This window comes from Oncorhynchus mykiss, chromosome 1 (assembly GCF_013265735.2).
Source record: "Oncorhynchus mykiss isolate Arlee chromosome 1, USDA_OmykA_1.1, whole genome shotgun sequence".
Classification (NCBI taxonomy): domain Eukaryota; kingdom Metazoa; phylum Chordata; class Actinopteri; order Salmoniformes; family Salmonidae; genus Oncorhynchus; species Oncorhynchus mykiss.
Window position 1 is genome coordinate 22,035,373 of NC_048565.1, and position 18,949 is coordinate 22,054,321.

The window sequence follows — 18,949 nt, forward strand, 5'->3', positions numbered from 1 at the left end:
GGCGGTCTACTAAGACACTTCAAAGCATTAATCATTTCCACCAATGTCCTACATTTATTATGAAAAGTGGTCACTTATATTTAATTATTCATTCAGAGGCTTTCTGTTGCTACCATCATAACTGCAAAAAGTGAATCTAGACAAGCCTAAATATATTTTGAGTGATAATTCACTTTTTAAAATAAATCCTCACCTAACTAAAATTATCTAATCTCATTGGGGGGGGGGGGGGGGGGGGGGTAAAATAAGCACAAGTATCTACCAATGACGTTAGGTAATTTAGCATGGTAATAGACACTAAGTGAATTCTTACAATATAAGATATTTAGGCTTGCTTATATTTCCCTTTTTGCAGTGCAGGTTATTGCTTTAGCAGACTACTCTGGTACATGTCATCACACCATCTGACCCACCTCAGCCAATAACACCTTTAATGATAGTAGCTCTGTTGAGGATGTACCCAAGCACTGTATCTGTCTAGTTGACCTAAAAACCAGACAACCTTTTTGTTCTGACAGAAATGACTCAAAACATGGCCTCCCCATGGAGTAGCCTAGCCAGGATCAGACAGATGCTAATGCTAGCAGCACACGCTACACTCCTTCTCTGAAGACTGTATAACGTGCTTCTCTCCAGTCACATGCATAGCACATGTCTCTACTCTGTGTGCTCACCCTGCACAGTGCCAGGCTTCATCATGGCCTTTTTAGCATTTTCATATTACATTGTGTTAATTGGCTACTCCCACCAGCTGGAAGTAAAATGTTTATGCGCTGACGAAAAGAGAGGCAGCGATGCTAGCTTAGCTTCCTGTAGCTCTAAAGTGTGCCATGGCATCATGCATGCATCCCCTGGCTGGGAGTGAACCCTTTGATGTGATTTGCTTCTGAGAAACATCATCATTTATTGATGCTTCCATTAAAGTAGCATAGATGTCTGGGTGGAGTTAGGGGGAGAAGGTGGCACACTAGTGGGACTGGAGAACAAAAGACTAGCTACAGAAGACTAGCTGCAGAAGAGTAGCTACAGACTAGCCAGGCTACACAGAGATCTGAATTTCCACCGCACTTATTCCTTATATTTTCTTCTTCTTCAATCCTTCTTCTTATTTCTTCCTTCTTCCTTCCTTTCTTTCCTTCTTCAAGCTCAAAAGGAGCTCAAAAGGTGCAGCTCTGAAGCTGCTTGTCGGAGACTGTTCAGCTTCATAGGAGCTGACATCTTTTGTTTGTATTCTCTATAACAGCCAGATGTGTTCTGCTGTAATTTGGATAGTTTCAAGCTGTGTTGAAATACTTATTTTAACTGTCTGTACCAACAACTGAGGCATTTGTGAATCACGCTAACGGGGGTTTGTTTCTCTGTTTTGGCTCTGTTTGGCTTCAGTTGAGACACATTTACATTTGAGTAATTTAGCAGACACTCTTATCCAGAGCCACGGTGTAACACTGATCGCCCTGTTATTAATCTAAACACTGGTTGAAATCATCCTTCATTTCTAATATGGCACTATGGTTGAACAATCATGAATATCCTTTGTATTTTGCAACAATGATAACCTGTAATGAATAAAAACACATGCAAATGAAATGCCTACGTAAATAATGCTAATGTATTTGAATGCTCAAGTGCTACTACAATATTGCCTTTTTAATGACCAAACTGCCAACCATCCTTTCCCAAGGTTCGTCCAGGGAGGTGAAGGCTCCTGAGGATGTGTCTGAGCGGATGCTCCAGAAGCTGAGGGGCCGGAGGGAGTTCACCGTTGTGGTCACCCTGAAACAGGAGCACTTCAACTCTGGGGTCATCCTATCCATCCACCATTCTGAACAGAGGTATGGCCAGAGCCATTACAAATACGTACTGAATACAATGCTAGAGTCCTCACAATACCCACTGACCACAATGCCAGAGTCCACATAAAACACACTGGTCAGAGAATGAATGGCTCACCTTTGCAGTGAAGTCCATAAAAAAAATATGGGATTGTCATCTGTGCGTAAAATGTGTTGAGGGTACATACAGTATTTTTGTAAATCTGTTAGTGCTGCAGGAATCAGATGACAAAACAGACTAAACAATGCTGTACAGAAAAAGCACACAACACTTACACCAACACTTTATTCCTAGTACATCACCAAACTAAACACAAAACTGTGGTGATTGTGAACAGTTAGTTAGTTAGCTAGTATGCTGATCTGTTTTCCAGATTCCAGCCACATAATGTGTTGATTGAACTGTGTATATTAAAGTCAGCGCAGAGTAAAGACCTCATAGCGACGTTAATGACTTTCCCCAGCTCTGATTAGCTGAGCCAGACTGTGTGCAGGATGTGTGTTCACGCTACAGAACCATTGTTTCATTTGGTTTAGAAATGGGTTGTTGGGGGATCTCGGCAGGCAGTGTTACTGGATTTGTGCAGCTGTTATATTGTGCATGGCTGGAGGACAATAACTCATTAGATTCGGTTTGTAGATAAATCCACTCCACCGCTACAGTTCTTCTAAATGGCTGTTTTTCTTTTGAATAATGCTTTGAAGTGAGTAGAAGTCTTTAAAGCCAGAGCTGATGAATCCGTATTGGCAACTCTGTCAGCTCTTTCCATTAGTGTCGCTACTTCACATGGGGAATCTCAACGGACTAGACCGAAGGAAGGCAGGGGTTTCCTGGAATACCAATGTACCAATGAGTTTACTCCTCTCACTCACATTACACATATGCATTAGTGTTGTCTCGCTGAAGCTGTCCTTGACAGCCGTTGTGTAGCATTAAGCTTGCACTTCAAGTGATTGGATATTGAAAGGGTTTGCAGATCTACAGAGGAATGTGTCATGATTCTTTGAAACAGGGTGAAGCACTTATAATTTACCATGGGGTGAGTGCGGTGCACAATCCACTTTACTGGAAGGATTCTGATTCAGGGAATGAACAGGAAATGTTCAGCTATCTGTAGAGTTATGGGTGTGGTCTGTCCTCAGTTTTACTGCCTTTTTACCTCTGTTAGTGATGTTGTGGTTGAATTGGGTAGTGGGCACGTGCACTACATGGCCGAAAGTATGTGGACACCCCTTCAAATTGGTGGATTCGGCTACTTCAGCCACAGCCGTTACTGACAGAGACAGGTGTATAATATCGAGCACACAGCCATGCAATCGGCATAGACCAACATTGGCAGTAGAATGGCCTGTACTGAAGACCTCAGTGACTTTCAACTTCGCACCGTCATAGGATGCCACCTTTCCAACAAGTCAGTTTGTCAAATTTCTGTCCTGCTAGAGCTGCCCCGGTCAACTGTAAGTGCCTTTATTGTGAAGTGGAAATGTCTAGGAACAACAACTGCTCAGACGCGAATAGGTAGGCCACACAAGCTCACAGAAGGGGACTGGCGAGTGTTGAAGCACGTAGTGCGTAAAAATGTTCTATCTAATGGGAAATCTTCCCAGAAGAGTGGAGGCTGTTATATCAGCAAAAGGGGGACCAACTCCATATTAAAGCCCATGATTTTGGAATGAGATGTTCGACGAACAGTTGTCCACGTACTTTTAGCCATGTAGTGTATATGTGTCTCTCTCCATATTCCATCTGCTCATTATTTCAGGATCCACTTTAGACAAACTTGTGTCCATATATATTCCTCTCTCCATCCATATTCTGTCTGCTCGTCCCTGCAGGTTCCTGGAGTTGGAGAGCAGTGGGCAGCGCAATGAGGTGCGTCTCCACTACCGCACCAAGGGTCAGAAGGCCCACACCGAGGTGTTTCCCTACAGCCTGGCAGACGGACAGTGGCACAAGGTTTCTGTGGCTGTCAGTGCCTCCCACATCATACTGCACGTTGACTGCAACAGGTAGGCTAAATGTACTGAGATATAAACATGTTTCATTTAATCCAGTATTATTCCCAGTATAAACAACCTATAATAAGTAGGGAATAGGATGACTGAAGAGGGTGTATTTTAGTGTTCGAGGCATTATTACCAATCAATTTCATCAAATATGTGACTCACCACCTGGATTTGGTCTTGTTTTTTTAAAAAGTAAAAGTAGAGACTCAGAGCTACAAAATGGTATATCATACACTGCATTTCTGAGTAACAATGGAAAGTAATTATGCTTTGGAAGTTGATGAACTTGTAAACTCACTTTTTAGAATGTTTTGGTATCTAGTGAAGAGCTCTTCTTTGTCTACACCCATTCAGCATCGTTGACACCCTCTTAAGCTTGAGCCCCACCCATCTCGTTTCGCTCTCGGAGCGTTCAAAGCGCACACTTGACGCTCTGGATGATTTGTTTACCTCTGGATAGCATGAAAACAGCCTAACCAGTTCTGCTGGCAACAATTTCATGACTCTTTTTTTTGCCGACGTTTACTGACACCGGCCATATTCAATGGGTGTTTTACACTTTAGCTTAAGACATGTAGCTAGCTAGCTAGGTAAACAATGAACCTAGCTAGGTAAAGAACGTATAAGATCACACACGTCACGTAACGTTAGCTAACGAGCCAGCCAGCTAACGTTAGCTAGTTAAACAACAATGAACATCGTGCCAAATCATGTCGCTAGTACCCTGCATGAATCTGCTGGGAGCTAACCAACCAGGTTCAATGTTAACTAGCTAACATTAGGCTCTAACTTGCAATGCAAACGACTCTGGGATACGAATAATAACGCTATACACGTAACGTTAGCTAGGGAGCCAGCCAGCTAATGTTAGCTAGCTAGCTAACAGTACACTTTAGCTTGAAATGAAAACACTCTGACAAAATCAGAAACTTGTAATATCTGAAAATGTAGCTAGCTAGACTATCGTACCCGTATACATCATCATGCATGATGGATGGTGCTCCCTGTCACGGATGCCATGCCACGGTTGCCCTTAGTTTGAAGATGTAATCCGGTGTTTTCTCTTTAGCTATCACACTCCAATTCCACTGATTTCAAAACTCGATCCTCCAGAAAGTGGTGAGCAACACTTACGCAGCTCCACTACACAATACATTTTTAAAAAAGCCTCGTTCAACAGGATTACCAACAGACTGACCAACTCAAATAGACAGAAGCCCTCTGTATGGCAGACCAATACGAACTCCTCTTTCGGCATGTCTAGCCCACTCATTATCTCAACCAATCATGGCTAGTGGAAAGGTTGCTGACTTTTTCTGTGGCTTAACCAACAAGGCTCATAACTGTAAAGTTTTATTCGTATTTACAGATGGCATATACGTTTCTTATTAAGGGACATGAAAGTTCATATGTTCCAGAAGGCATTTCTACCAAAAAACACATTTTGATAAAACATTTTTTTTTTTAAGAATGGCTCTCCTGTGGAGTCATGACTTGCGACATATGCGTAGTTTCCTGAAACGGGTCACATATTATTACTGTTACAAGCTTTAGTGGTAGTACTATTAGAAGGTGTGGTGTGGTTGGCAAATACAGTATGTATTATGATGAGCAGTAATCATGGTTTGTGGACCCGTTCCTGTCTTTCTGTCTCTGTAGGATCTATGAGAGGGTGGTAGAGATCCCATTCATGGACATCCCTGAGGACACAACCTTCTGGTTAGGGCAGCGGAGCAGCGCCCATGGCTTTTTTAAGGTAAATATTACGTTTTGTAAAGCTGAAGACTCTTCATGGTGGCTTAGGTTTGACGGTGTGGCATAAACGGTGCTGATGCTGCTTAATAAATTATTCAAATAATTGAAGAGGAAATTAAGCGCGTTGGCTCATGGACGTTGTTTTCCCACATGCCACCCTGGTACGTACCCCGCACCCCCCTTCCCATCCTCGGTTGTTTATCCCTGGACTTGTTTTATTTATTATGGCTGGGAATTTAATTGCTCGCATTTTCTCAAGACTGCCAATGTAATTTGTGCATTCTTTCTCGTTTCTCTCCCTCACTGCTAAGAATTCATTTACAATTGTGTCCCATAAATTGTTTCTCCCCTAGTCTGCTGCTGTATGCATTGCCACCGTAATTATCCCACTAACACTGATTTGGGAGAAATCATTAAACTCTCTGGACCGTGCTCATTAAACATGGTCCATTGTTTATCAGACATGAAGACATGTATCACCCCTCACAGCGGTTTAATCCACATGGGAACATCCTTCCCATATTGAAAACTTAGAGTATAATGTCAGCTTTAATGTCGGATTTTACCTATTTTAACCACACTGGTACTACTTTTTGTTTGCTGTTGGGCAGAATGTGTATGTGTGTCTGTGTGTTGAACTGCGCGTGTATAATTTTGTGTGACGCTCCTGGCTGTTGCATTTACTCTGCGTTAATTGGCAGATGAAAGAAGACTTGGAGGTCACCCACTAATCTTGACGTGTGCCCACCACACCTCCCCCTTTTGTGCCTCTGAAGCCCTGATTAGTGCTGGGAAAGGAAAGCCACATCTCATCTAAAGGAAAACCCCTTCATTAACAATCAGACATTCTTTCTCTCGGTTTGGATGGGGGTTTAGAGGAAGCAAAAATTGCATCCCCAGCAGTATAGTGGCAAACACTTTGGGATGATACCCATTCAGTAGTTGGATATTATAGCATCCTACATGTATAAAATACCTTGATGTGTGTGAAGTAGAAGTCCATAAGATGATTTATTCACAATTGATTACCAATTTAGTTGCATTTAGATCTTCATCTTTCATTAAAAGACACTGTGTGTGGTTTACAGCTGTAGTCTACATCTGGAAAGTAATCATGCACTCAATAACCTTTCACACTAAATGCACACATTCATCAGTGATACATACATGCATTATCGTCCCTGGTCTAATGGTTTTTCAGCCTTCCACTGAGTTAGTCTAAATTACCAGAAGATGGAAACATATTTAACAAAACATGACTCATGCCTGCTTCCATCTCGCATGATGTTGCCATGAGAAATCAGCTAATTGGTTTCTTTGGATTTGAATTCATGGCCAGTAAATTAAAGTGGCAAGACAATAAAAAAATATCATAAGTTGCGTGGCTCCAGAGAAGTACATGCACTCAAGGAATGAGATGGGCCAGGTTTCCATGGTTACTGAGTGTCTGGATGTGTGCTTCGACCACACGATGATAGGCTATACAATGAGGATACCTATGAATCAAATTTAATGTGTATCTCATAGCTATGCTTATCAAAGGGAATCAGAAGAAAACAGAAATTGAGATTACATTCATTATTGGTTCAATTTACATCCCATTTCAGTCCAATTAACTCAACGGACATCAGGCTGTACCAGTCCAGAGAACACATTAACTCAGAATAAACTTGTCAGACTCCCTCCCTTCTATCGAAACATACATTTCCAGTAACAGTTTTCACTAAATATTTAATACAGTTGTTTACTTATAGCACAGTATTTATTGGGCTTTGTGCGTGACTTGAGGTGTGTGTGTGTGTGTGTGTGTGCGCAAAGAATATTAGACCATCTCTCTTATCTATTTTCTACCTATTGCACATGTAGTTGTCCTAGCTTCTCTTTATATAACACCATCCACGGCACTGTGATGACGGCTATCCTCTCATTTAGGGGTGCTATCTGTGATCAAGTAGAACACATTTAGTCAGACGAGACAGTACGCTCTGTGCTGGCTGTAACTAAGCCAGTGTTTTTTTCTATGTGTGTCTGCAGGGTGTAATGCAGGACGTTCAGATATTAGTCATGCCTCAGGGATTCATCTCCCAGTGCCCAGATCTCAACCGGAGTAAGTCCACACCGTAGGAGGATGCTGAGGAGAGAACAGCTCATAATAATTGCCAGAACGGAGCAAATGGAATGGTATCAAACACCTGGAAATCATTTGTTTGATCTATTTGATACCTTTCCACTACTTATTGGTGCAGTCATATAAAAATGTTATTCATCTGTAACAAAGTTGTGTAAACATGTTGTCTCTGTGGTCTGTTCTTTTCTAGCTTGCCCAACCTGCAATGACTTCCACGGACTGGTGCAGAAGATCATGGAACTGCAGGATATCTTAGCCAAAACATCCAGCAAGGTACTGTAATGTGTCCTGATCATAAACCTTTGTTGTCAAGGCTGATACCTCAGGCGAATCATTTCTGTTTCAACAAGTTTCATTCACCATCAAAGGGCATCTATGGTCTACCTACAGTCCCTTTGGAAAGTATGCAATATTTTGATACAGCCTTATTCTAAAATGGATTAAAAAAAAAAATTATAATCCTCAGCAATGTGTCGTGTCTTTACTATCATTAACTGAAGACTGATAGTTTTTATCAAAGATTCTCTGTAATTAGTTACTATGCGATCAACTGATTAATCACGTAACTAATTAACTAGGAAGTCGGGGCACCAAGGAAAAATATTCAGATTACAAAGTTATTTCCTAAAATAACTTTGCAGATATTTTTATCTGATCAATTAGTCTTCGAATTAATGAATTATTTGCTGTACCACACGTTAGTCTCATTACAAACGTCTCATTCCAAATAGTTGCTTATTTGCACGAACCCAGGCTTCACTGAGTCATCCATGCATCAATTGTCTTAAATCATTTATTTATTACTAACTAAGTAATTCACAGAAATGCATAAACAAACAACCATGGTAAATGTGGTTACATGAAATGATAGGAGAATGTGCCCTAGTGGGCTGAACCGGCATGGCGGCTTGTTTGACAAGAGGGGGAGTGGGGGTCAACTAAGAAGTCACTACAGTTAATGATTATAACAATTGAAATGCTAATCCTTTACACATGAACGCTCACTCATTCGGGAACAATTGCAATCAATATATATATTTACACTCAGTGTGTCGTCTTGATCGGTGGAGAAAAGTTTGTCTTTCGTAGAATTGTCCGTCTCTCTCTCTCTCTCTCTCTGTCTTGGTTAGAGGGGATAGTTCAAAGTGACATTCGTTATAGAATGGATTTTTCGGCGGTTGTCGTTCTTCGCGTTCAATGATACCGAATTCCTAGCTGCAGACTAGTAATTAATATCAAAGACTTGTTCTCATTCTATCGGTATCGATAGTCTAAGAGTTTAACCACGTGGTATGGTTAAAAGATTCTGCAACCTTTAGCCGTCTCGTAATTGAGGTAAGCTCGGTCTGGTGATAATTTCTCAAAGTTGGGTTTTATTTGGAATGTTCCAGAATGTCTGACCCTAACTTGGCTCAAGAGCGGTCCTCTGATTTAGTTCAAATCCAATTCCCTTTTTGAGTTTTCCTTCATTAAACAGTCCAAAATCACATTGTAAAATTGTGTAAACAGTATCATACTCACTCATTCATCTTATACAACAATTAGATGTAAACCTTATATCCGGGGCTATTATGTAAACAGGTTTATGGTCTCATATGAGCTTCCCAAGTTGTGACAAACGGACCAGTTCGTAGCTGGATTCTTCACCGATCTTTTGCACTTTCTCCAGAACATGAAATTTGTTCGTACCTCAAGTTCTGTGAGGTGGAAGGATTTCCTTTGTCTCCATGAAAAACGACTCTCTATATCTGTGTGTCCATGAGGTCTTCTCAGGAATTTACGACCTCTGACCACAGAAGCCTAGTTTAAGGAGGCAAGGGGGAGGCAGGGAGAGGGGGATGGGTTTGCTATACCCAAAGAGGCCAACGTCATGACAAATGTACACACAATACTCCACAATGACAAAGCGAAAACACGTCTTTAGAAACAGAAATACCTTATTTACATAAGTATTCAGACCCTTTGGTATAAGACTCAAAATTGTTTCCATTGATCATCCTTGAAATGTTTCTTCAACTTGATTGGAGTCCTCCTGTGGTAAATTCAATTGATTGGACATGATTTGGAAAGGCACACACCTGTCTATATAAGGTCCCACAGTTGACAGTGCATGTCAGAGCAAAAACCAAGAATTGTCCGTAGAGCTTTGAGACAGGATTGTGTCGAGGCACAGATCTGGGGAAGGGGACCAAAACATTTCTCAAGCATTGAAGGCCCCCAAGAACACAGTGGCCTACATCATTCTTAAATGGAATACGTTTGGAACTCCAAGACTCTTCCTAGAGCTGGCCGCCCAGCCAAACTGAGCAATCGGGGGAGAAGGGTCTTGGTCAGGGAGGTAACCAAGAACCCGATGTTCACTCTGACAGAGCACTAGAGTTTCTCTGTGGAGATGGGAGAACCTTCCAGAAGGACCACCATCTCTGCAGCACTCCACCAATCAGGCCTTTATGGTAGAGTGACCAGACAGAAGCCACTCCTCAGTAAGAGGCACATGACAGCCCGCTTGGAGTTTTCCAAAAGGCACCTAAAGACTCAGCATGGTGGTGGCAGCATCATGCTGTAGGGTTGTTTTTCAGCAGCAGGGACTGGGAGATTAGTCAGAATCGAGGCAAAGATGAACAGGGCAAAGTACAGAGATCCTTAATGAAAACCCGTCCACTCAGGACTTCCGACTGGGGTGAATGTCCACCTTCCAACAGCTCAACAACCCTAAGCACACAGCCAAGACAACACAGGAGTGGCTTCGGGACAAGTCATTGAATGTCCTTGAGTGGCCCAGCCAGAGCCTGGACTTCAGAGCCTGGACTTGAAACAGAAGGAACATCTCTGGAGAGACCCTGAAAATAGCTGTGCAGCAACTCTCCCATCCAACCTGACAGAGCTTGAGAGAATCTGCAGAGAAAAATGGGAGAAACTCCCCAAGTACAGGTGTGCCAAGCTTGTAGCGTCATACCCAAGAAGACTCGAGGCTGCAATCGCTGCCAAAGTTGCTTCAACAAATTACTGAGTAAAGGGTCTGAATACTTATGTAAATGTGATATTTCAGTTTGGTATTTTTTTTTAAATAGCAAAAATTCCTAATAACCTGTTTTTGCTTTGTCATTATGGGGTATTGTGTGTAGATTGATACACTTTTTTTGGGGGGAGGGGGTCAGTTTTAGAACAAGGCTGTAACCTAAAAAAAATTGGAAAAAGTCAAGGGATCTGAATACTTTCCAAGGGCAATGTATATGACTCTACTTTGATGATGTCATACACTGTAGATCTCCTTTAGTGCATGGTTGACTGTAGCAAGGCTTGTAGTAGAAGGCGTTTCATGTGTAGATCAGTGGTCACCAACCTTTTCTGAGTCAAGACCGCTTTCTGAGTCAAAATGCAAGCTAAGATCTACCGCTCAGACTTTTTTTTAATGACTTAGAAAATTTAAGCCTATGCAACATTAACCAATCAAAAACAGTTCTGTAGCAATGACATTTGTGCAGTAGGCTATAGGCCCAATACATTATCATTGCATATTGGCTAATCTTGAATTGCCTTGCCATTGTTGTTCTTCTCAGATCATTTTGAAATTATATTTACAAAATGTAGGTAGGTGTATGATCACACTGGTAATAGATAATTTGTTGTATTACTTATGAGGCACAGCTGAGAGAGCATAATAATAACAACGCAAGCTTATCAGAAATAATTTGCTATACTCATTCATTGCAGGGCTGGTTGTATTGTGAGTGGAAGTAGTGAGAAAGTGCATTTTATGCCTTATAAAAGTGTTGAACAAAGTGTTGACACAGTGCTGAATAACAATTTGAACATGAACATAAAAACAAAAAACAGCAGCCGTTTGCTGTATGTGTTGTCTCTCTCTAGTCATGGTTTTAAGTTTTGCTGTGCGTTCAAGATTTATTTTTACAGTCTATGGCCCAAGGAAACTGTGCAGACACAGTGGTCTGAGCTATCTGATTGGCCAGCGGTAAGCCTATAGATTCACTTGATCTTCTCTGGGCCTGCCCGGTAGGCGGAGTTCTACCTTCAGACACATGAAATGGTTAAGAATGGGAACACTTTGCCTTTCCGGGGCTAGGGCTGCTGAATCAAGTGCACCTCCAGCCAACAGCACGAAACAAATAAAAAACATAGGAATGCAAGGCTTTATCGTTGGGTTTTTACAGAAATGTTTGGTGATCGACTACGAATGCCTTGGAGATCAACAGGTTGGTGACCACTGATATAGATGGATTATATGCACCGATCTGAGACCCTCTCCCTCCCTCCATCCCCGTCCCTCCCTTTGTATCTGGGCCTGGCTTGGCCAGCTGTCCAGAGCAGAGGAGATGATGAATAGTCTGGATGGATGCTACTGTGAGAGGACCTGCAGCGTCAAGGGGGTCGTCTACAGAGAGGACGAATCATTGACAGATGGCTGCAGGAACTGCACATGCACGGTGGGCTATATCAGTGTGTGTGTACTGTGTGTGTGTACAGTACGTGTACACTGACTGTACAAAATATTATGAACACCTGCTCTTTCCATGAAATAGACTGACCAGGGGAGTCTAGGTGAAAGCTTGGATTATTGATGTCACTTGTTAAATCCACTTCAATCAGTGTAGATGAAGGGAAGCAGACCGGTTAAAGAAGGATTTTAAAGCCTTTAGACAATAGAGACATGGATTGTGAATGTGTGCCATTCAGAGGGTAAATGGGCAAGTCAAAAGTTTTCCGTGTGTATCAAGAATGGTTCACCAACCAAAAGACATCCAGCCAAGTTGACACATCTGTGGGAAGCATTAGTCAACATGGATTAGTATCCCTGTGGAACGCTTTTGCCACATTGTAAAGTCCCTGCCCCAATAAATTGAGGCTGTTCAGAGGGCAAAAGGGGCGGGGGTACACTCAATATTAGGAAGGTGTTCTTAATGTTTTGTACACTCATTGTATATAATTGTATATAGTTGTATATAGTACTCCATTGTTGATGGCTTATGTTCTCATTACGTCATTGGTTTGAGAGGAGAGTTGCCCTAGATATTTAAAGAAAACAGGATAGAAACACTGAGGAATAATAGAAAACATACACAGTAGCTAGGATTAAACAGAGCACCAGGACTCAGCTATGCTATCCTCTCAAGGGTCTACTTTCCTCTTCAACAAGTATGTCAAAGGAGCGTAAATACTTATGAGAGTGCTGGGGTTATTTACCACAACAAAAGAGATTTCACCTCTGTCTCTCTCCCAGCTATAGGTCATGCATTACTTTCTATGCCACTGGACTCCTGAAATGAGCCAATGGGGTGGATCTGTGGCTTAGCACCTGCAGCTGAGATAAACTGAGGAGATCACATATTTCTCAGTACATTACATTGGTATAATGTGAGTAAATCACATCTCTCACTATATTGCACCTAATTACTCTCGACAGATGATAATTATCGTCTGTGATTCGTTCCGCCCCGTTTGTCTAATGAATCATCGGTGCTCATCGACGTGTCACTTCTCTGATGCAGACTGCAATTACGCCATTAGATAGACGTGTTCGTTACCTTATGTGTGGCAATTAGCCGCAACCTTTGAAACTCAAAGGTCACAGCATTAAGATGTTATCAATTATGGTGGATCAGTCACATACAGTGGTTCTTCCTTTAAAAGTTGCATCATACTGCAGCACAGCTTGCAGGGTGCTGCATAATGGTATGGCACTTTGGAGTGCATGATGTCATAGTATTTTACTCTCAGCCATTGTCTCCATTAATGCTAGTTCATTTTAGTTTGACCACCAGAGAGCATCTTTGAGAAGTTAAGTTATTGAAATGACATGGAGCTGTAGACCTAAGTGTCCTGTTTACTGTAGCTGTTTTAGCGTAACTTACTTATTGGCATAAAGGCCTACTTCAATATAAAGTATATCAATCAATCATTCATTTGTGCGTGTCATCACACAGCATACTGTAATGGTCTGGGTGTAGCTGGTGCAGAGGAATCAGGCGCAGGACAGCAGAGATGAGTAACACAAGTAACCTTACTCAAATATTCCAATAACATGTCGTAAATACCGAGCCCACAATAACGAGAGACACATGGAAGGAGGGGTTAATACGGTAATGGGGGGAAGCTGTAACCTGTAGCAAACCTCGTTCAGTCTCCTCAGGACTTTGAATGGCCCCACAAACCGCGGGCCCAACTTCCGGCATGACAGGTGGAGGGGCAGGTTTCGGGTCGAGAGCCAGACCCGGTCCGCCTCACTGCGGTGGCAGTGTTATCATGCTCTCCGCAGCCGATGTGAGTAAGAACTTTTAAACAGGTCAACATTCAAGTGGATTACCAGGATGTGTACTCCGAGCATGCACTGACCAACTGGAAAGTGTCTTCACTGACATTTCCAATCTCTCCCTGTCTGAGTCTGTAATGCCAACATGTTTCAAGTAGACCACCATAGTCCCTGTGCCCAAGAACACCAAGGTAACCTGCCTAAAATACTACTAACCGGTAGCACTCACGTTTGTAGCCATGAAGTGCTTTGAAAGGCTGGTCATGGCTCACATAAACACCATTATCCCAGAAGCCCTCGACCCACTCCAATTTGCATACCGTCCTAACAGATCCACAGATGATGCAATCTCTATTGCACTCCACACTGCCCTTTCCCACCTGGACGAAAGGAACACTTATGTGAGAATCTTATTTATTGACTACAGCTCAGCGTCCAACAGTATAGGGCCCGCAAAGCTCATCAATAAGCTAAGGTCCCTGGGACTAAACACCTCCATCTGCACCTGAATCCTGGACTTTATGACGGGCCCCCACCAGGTGGTAAGGGTAGGTAACAACACATCTGCCACGCTGATCCACAACACAGGGGCCCCTTAGTGCTCAGTCCCCTCCTGTAGTCCCTGTTCACTCATGGCTGCACGGCCAGGCACGACTCCATAAGTTTGCCGATGACACAACAGTGGTAGTCCTGACCACCGACAACAACGAGACAGCCTATAGAGTGGAGGTCAGAGGCCTGACAGCGTGGTGCAAGGACAGCAACCTCTCCCTCAACGTGATCAAGACTAAGGAGATGATTGTGTACTACAGGAAAAAGAGGACCGATCATGCCCACATTCTCATCGACGTGACTGTAGTGGAGCAGATTGAGAGCTTCATGTTCCTTGGTGTCCACATCGCCAACAAACTAACGTGATCCAAGCACACCAAAACAGTCGTGAAGAGGGCACAACAAAACCTATTCCCCCTCAGGAGACTGAAAAGATTTGGCATGGGTCCTCAGATCCTCAAAAGGTTCTACAGCTGCACAGTTGAGAGCATCCTGGCAGGTTGCATCACTGCCTGGTATGGCAACTGCTCAGCCTCCAACCACAAGGCACTACAGAAGGTAGTGTGTACGGCCCAGTACATCACTGGGGCCAAGCTTCCTGCCATCCAGGACCTCTATACCAAGTGGTGACTGTTCTCTCTGCTACCGCACAGCAAGCGATACCGGAGCGCCATGTCTTGGTCCAAGAGGCTTCTAAACAGCTTCTACCCCCAAGCCATAAGACGCTTGAACATGTAATCAAATGGCTACCCAGACTATTTCCATTGCCCCCCTCTGCTATTATCTATTGATAGTCACTTTAATAACTCTACTTACATGTACATATTACCTTAATTACCTTGACTAACCAATGCCACCGCACATTGACTCTGTACCGCTACCCCCTGTATATAGGCTCGCTATTATTATTTTACTGCTGCTCTTTAATTATGTTACTTTTATATTTTTTAAGGTATTTTTCTTAGCTGCATTATTGGTTAAGGGCTTGTAAGTAAGCATTTCACTGTGAGTGTAACGGCTTTCCTCCTCTTCGTCTGAGGAGGAGTAGCAAGGATCAGACCAATACGCAGCATGGTAAGTGTCCATGATACTTTAATAATAACTGAACACGACTCAATAAAAAAATAAAGTGAATGGAAACGAAAACCGAAACAGTCCTGAATGGTGACACAAACCACAAAACAGGAAACAATCACCCACGAAACACAGGTGGGAAAAGGCTACCTAAGTATGATTCTCAGAGTCAACTAACGACACCTGCCTCTGATTGAGAACCATACCAGGCCAAACACAACATAGAAAAACGAACATAGACAACCCACTCAACTCTCGCCCTGACCATACTAAAACAAAGACATAACAAAAGAACTAAGGTCAGAACGTGACAGTACTCCCCCCGCCAAAGGTGCGGACTCCGGCCGCAAAACCTGAACCTATAGGGGAGGGTCTGGGTGGGTGTCTGTCCGCGATGGCGGCTCTGGCACGGGACATGGACCCCACTCCATCATAGTCTTTACCCGCTTCTTAACCTGCCTCCGTGGCGCCTTTCGAGCGACAACCCTCGCCGCCGACCTCGGACTGGGGACCCTAGCAACGGGCCCCGAATGGAAAGGAGATTCCAGCTGAACCAGACAGGTGGGAGACTCTGGCAGCTCCTGACAGACGGGCGGCTCTGGCAGCTCCTGACAGACGGGCGGCTCTGGCAGCTCCTGACAGACGGGCGGCTCTGGCAGCTCCTGACAGACGGGCGGCTCTGGCAGCTCCTGACAGACGGGCGGCTCTGGCAGCTCCTGACAGACGGGCGGCTCTGGCAGCTCCTGACTGACGGGCGGCTCTGGCAGCTCCTGACTGACGGGCGGCTCTGGCAGCTCCTGACTGACGGGCGGCTCTGGCAGCTCCTGACTGACGGGCGGCTCTGGCAGCTCCTGACTGACGGGCGGCTCGGGCAGCTCCTGACTGACGGGCGGCTCTGGCAGCTCCTGACTGACGGGCGGCTCTGGCAGCTCCTGACTGACGGGCGGCTCTGGCAGCTCCTGACTGACTGACGGGCGGCTCTGGCAGCTCGAGGAATGAAACGGAGAGACAGCCTGGTGCGTGGGGCTGCCACCGGAGGCCTGGTGCGTGGAGGAGGCACCAGATAGACCGGACCGTAGAGGCGCACTGGAGGTCTCGAGCACCGAGCCTGCACAACCCTACCTGGCTGGATACTCCCCGTCGCCAGGCCAGTACGACTAGGTGGAACAGACCGCACTGGGCTGTGCTGGCGAACCGGGGACACCGTGCTTAGGGCTGGTGCCATGTACCCCGGCCCAAGGAGACGCACTGGAGACCAGATGCGCTGAGCCGGCTTCATGGCACCTGGCTCGATGCCCACTCTAGCCCGGCCGATACGAGGCGCTGCGATGTAACGCACCGGGCTATGCCTGCGCACCGGGGACACCGTGCGCCTCACGGCCTAACACGGTCCCTGCCCGGTCCACCTCTCTCCATGGTAAGCACGGGGAGTTGGCTCAGGTCTCCTACCTGACTTAGCCACACTCCCCGTGTGCCCCACCAATACATTTTCGGGGCTGCCTCTCGTCCCAGCCGCGCTGCCGTGCTGCCGCCTCATACCACCGCCGTTCAGCTTTCGCTGCCTCCAGCTCTGCCTTGGGGCGGTGATATTCCCCAGCCTGTGCCCAGGGTCCTTCTCCGTCCAGAATCTCCTCCCATGTCCATGAGTCCAGAGATTTCTGCTGCTGCCCGATACCACGCTGCTTGGTCCTTTTTTGGTGGGTGATTCTGTAACGGCTTTCCTCCTCTTCGTCTGAGGAGGAGCAGCAAGGATCGGACCAATACGCAGCGTGGTAATGTAACAGTATAATTTTAGACCGTCCCCTCGCCCATACCCGGGCGCGAACCAGGGACCTTCTGCACACATCAACAGTCACCCTCGAAACATCGTTACCCATCGCTCCACAAAAGCCGCGGCCCTTGCAGAGCAAGGGGAACCACTACTTCAAGGTCTCAGAGCAAGTGACGTCACTGATTGAAACGCTATTTAGCGCCCACGCTAACTAAGCTAGCCGTTTCACATCCGTTACACTCACCCCCCTTTTGACCTTCCTCCTTTTTTTCCGCAGCAACCAGTAATCCGGGTCAACAGCATCAATGTAACAGTATAATTTTAAACCGTCCCCTCGCCCATACCCGGGCGCGAACCAGGGACCTTCTGCACACATCAACAACTGACGCCTACGAAGCGTCGTTACCCATCGCTCCACAAAAGCCGCGGCTCTTGCAGAGCAAGGGGAACCACTACTTCAAGGTCTCAGAGCAAGTGACGTCACTGATTGAAACGCTATTTAGCGCCCACGCTAACTGAGCTAGCCGTTTCACATCCGTTACACTAAGTGTCTATGATACTTTAATAATAACTGAACAGGACTCAATACAAAAATAACAAAGTGAATGGAAACGAAAACCGAAACAGTCCTGAATGGTGACACAAACAACAAAACAGGAAACAATCACCCACGAAACACAGGTGGGAAAAGGCTACCTAAGTATGATTCTCAATCAGAGACAACTAACGACACCTGCCTCTGAGAACCATACCAGGCCAAACACAAAACACAACATAGAAAAACAAACATAGACAACCCACCCAACTCACGCCCTGACCAAACTAAAACAAAGACATAACAAAATAACTAAGGTCAGAACGTGACGGCAAGGTCTACACCTGTTGCATTCAGCGCATGTGACAAGTACAATTTGATTTGATGTGTGGTTTCAGAGCGAAGCCAGCTGCGAGCCTGCCACCAGGCACGGTGGATGACATGTTTTTCCTGCACAGCAATTTGAAGAAATCCAGTGACGAATGGACTGTTTTTTGTTTTAGTATTATTATTTGTTTTCTAATATTAGAAGATTCTTTAAAGCAATTTGAGTTGTCAATGTGCCGTATTGCATTATGAAAAAAAAAGAAATATCTGTTCTTAATTTATGAAAAGGTTTCTTATTAGTCAGATGTTGAACAGAAATGCAGACAAATTAATTAATGCAGGAAAATAAGAATAATAACATACTGTCTGTAATACTGTCTGTCATACTGAACTCATTAAGAGGTAGCTTCTACCTTCAATATAATCATTCATTCAGAAGGTTAAACCCATAGGTCTTAGGCCTGCATAAATACAATTAGATTGCCAAATTCATTTTTTGTTAGGTTATAATAATCCATGCCTTCGGAGAATGTTATGAAGTCCGAAAGTTAAACGACGAGTTAGAAATGTGGCTGTCAGAAGTATTACAATGAAAATTAACTTTTAATCCGTCTGTCTGCATATTTCAAGACATGAAAATATGGGTGCAGTGAGATGGGTTGGACGATACTTTTCTCATCAAGGGTGCAGTGAGATGGGT

At 44.3% G+C, this 18,949-nt stretch overlaps 1 protein-coding gene across 2 annotated transcripts in view; it reads left to right on the forward strand.

Annotated features, from left to right (window-relative positions):
- Positions 1-18,949, forward strand: part of LOC110508655 (protein kinase C-binding protein NELL2) — an 83,229-nt gene that overhangs the window by 10,744 nt on the left and 53,536 nt on the right. The window contains exons 3-8 of one of the 2 annotated variants that reach the window (XM_021589385.2): positions 1,682-1,832; positions 3,669-3,842; positions 5,499-5,595; positions 7,629-7,701; positions 7,913-7,995; positions 12,039-12,167. In XM_021589385.2, coding sequence (XP_021445060.1) covers positions 1,682-1,832; positions 3,669-3,842; positions 5,499-5,595; positions 7,629-7,701; positions 7,913-7,995; positions 12,039-12,167 — 707 coding nt within the window. The remainder of the gene's footprint in view (positions 1-1,681; positions 1,833-3,668; positions 3,843-5,498; positions 5,596-7,628; positions 7,702-7,912; positions 7,996-12,038; positions 12,168-18,949) is intronic. The other variant, XM_036970165.1, reaches the window with a different exon arrangement.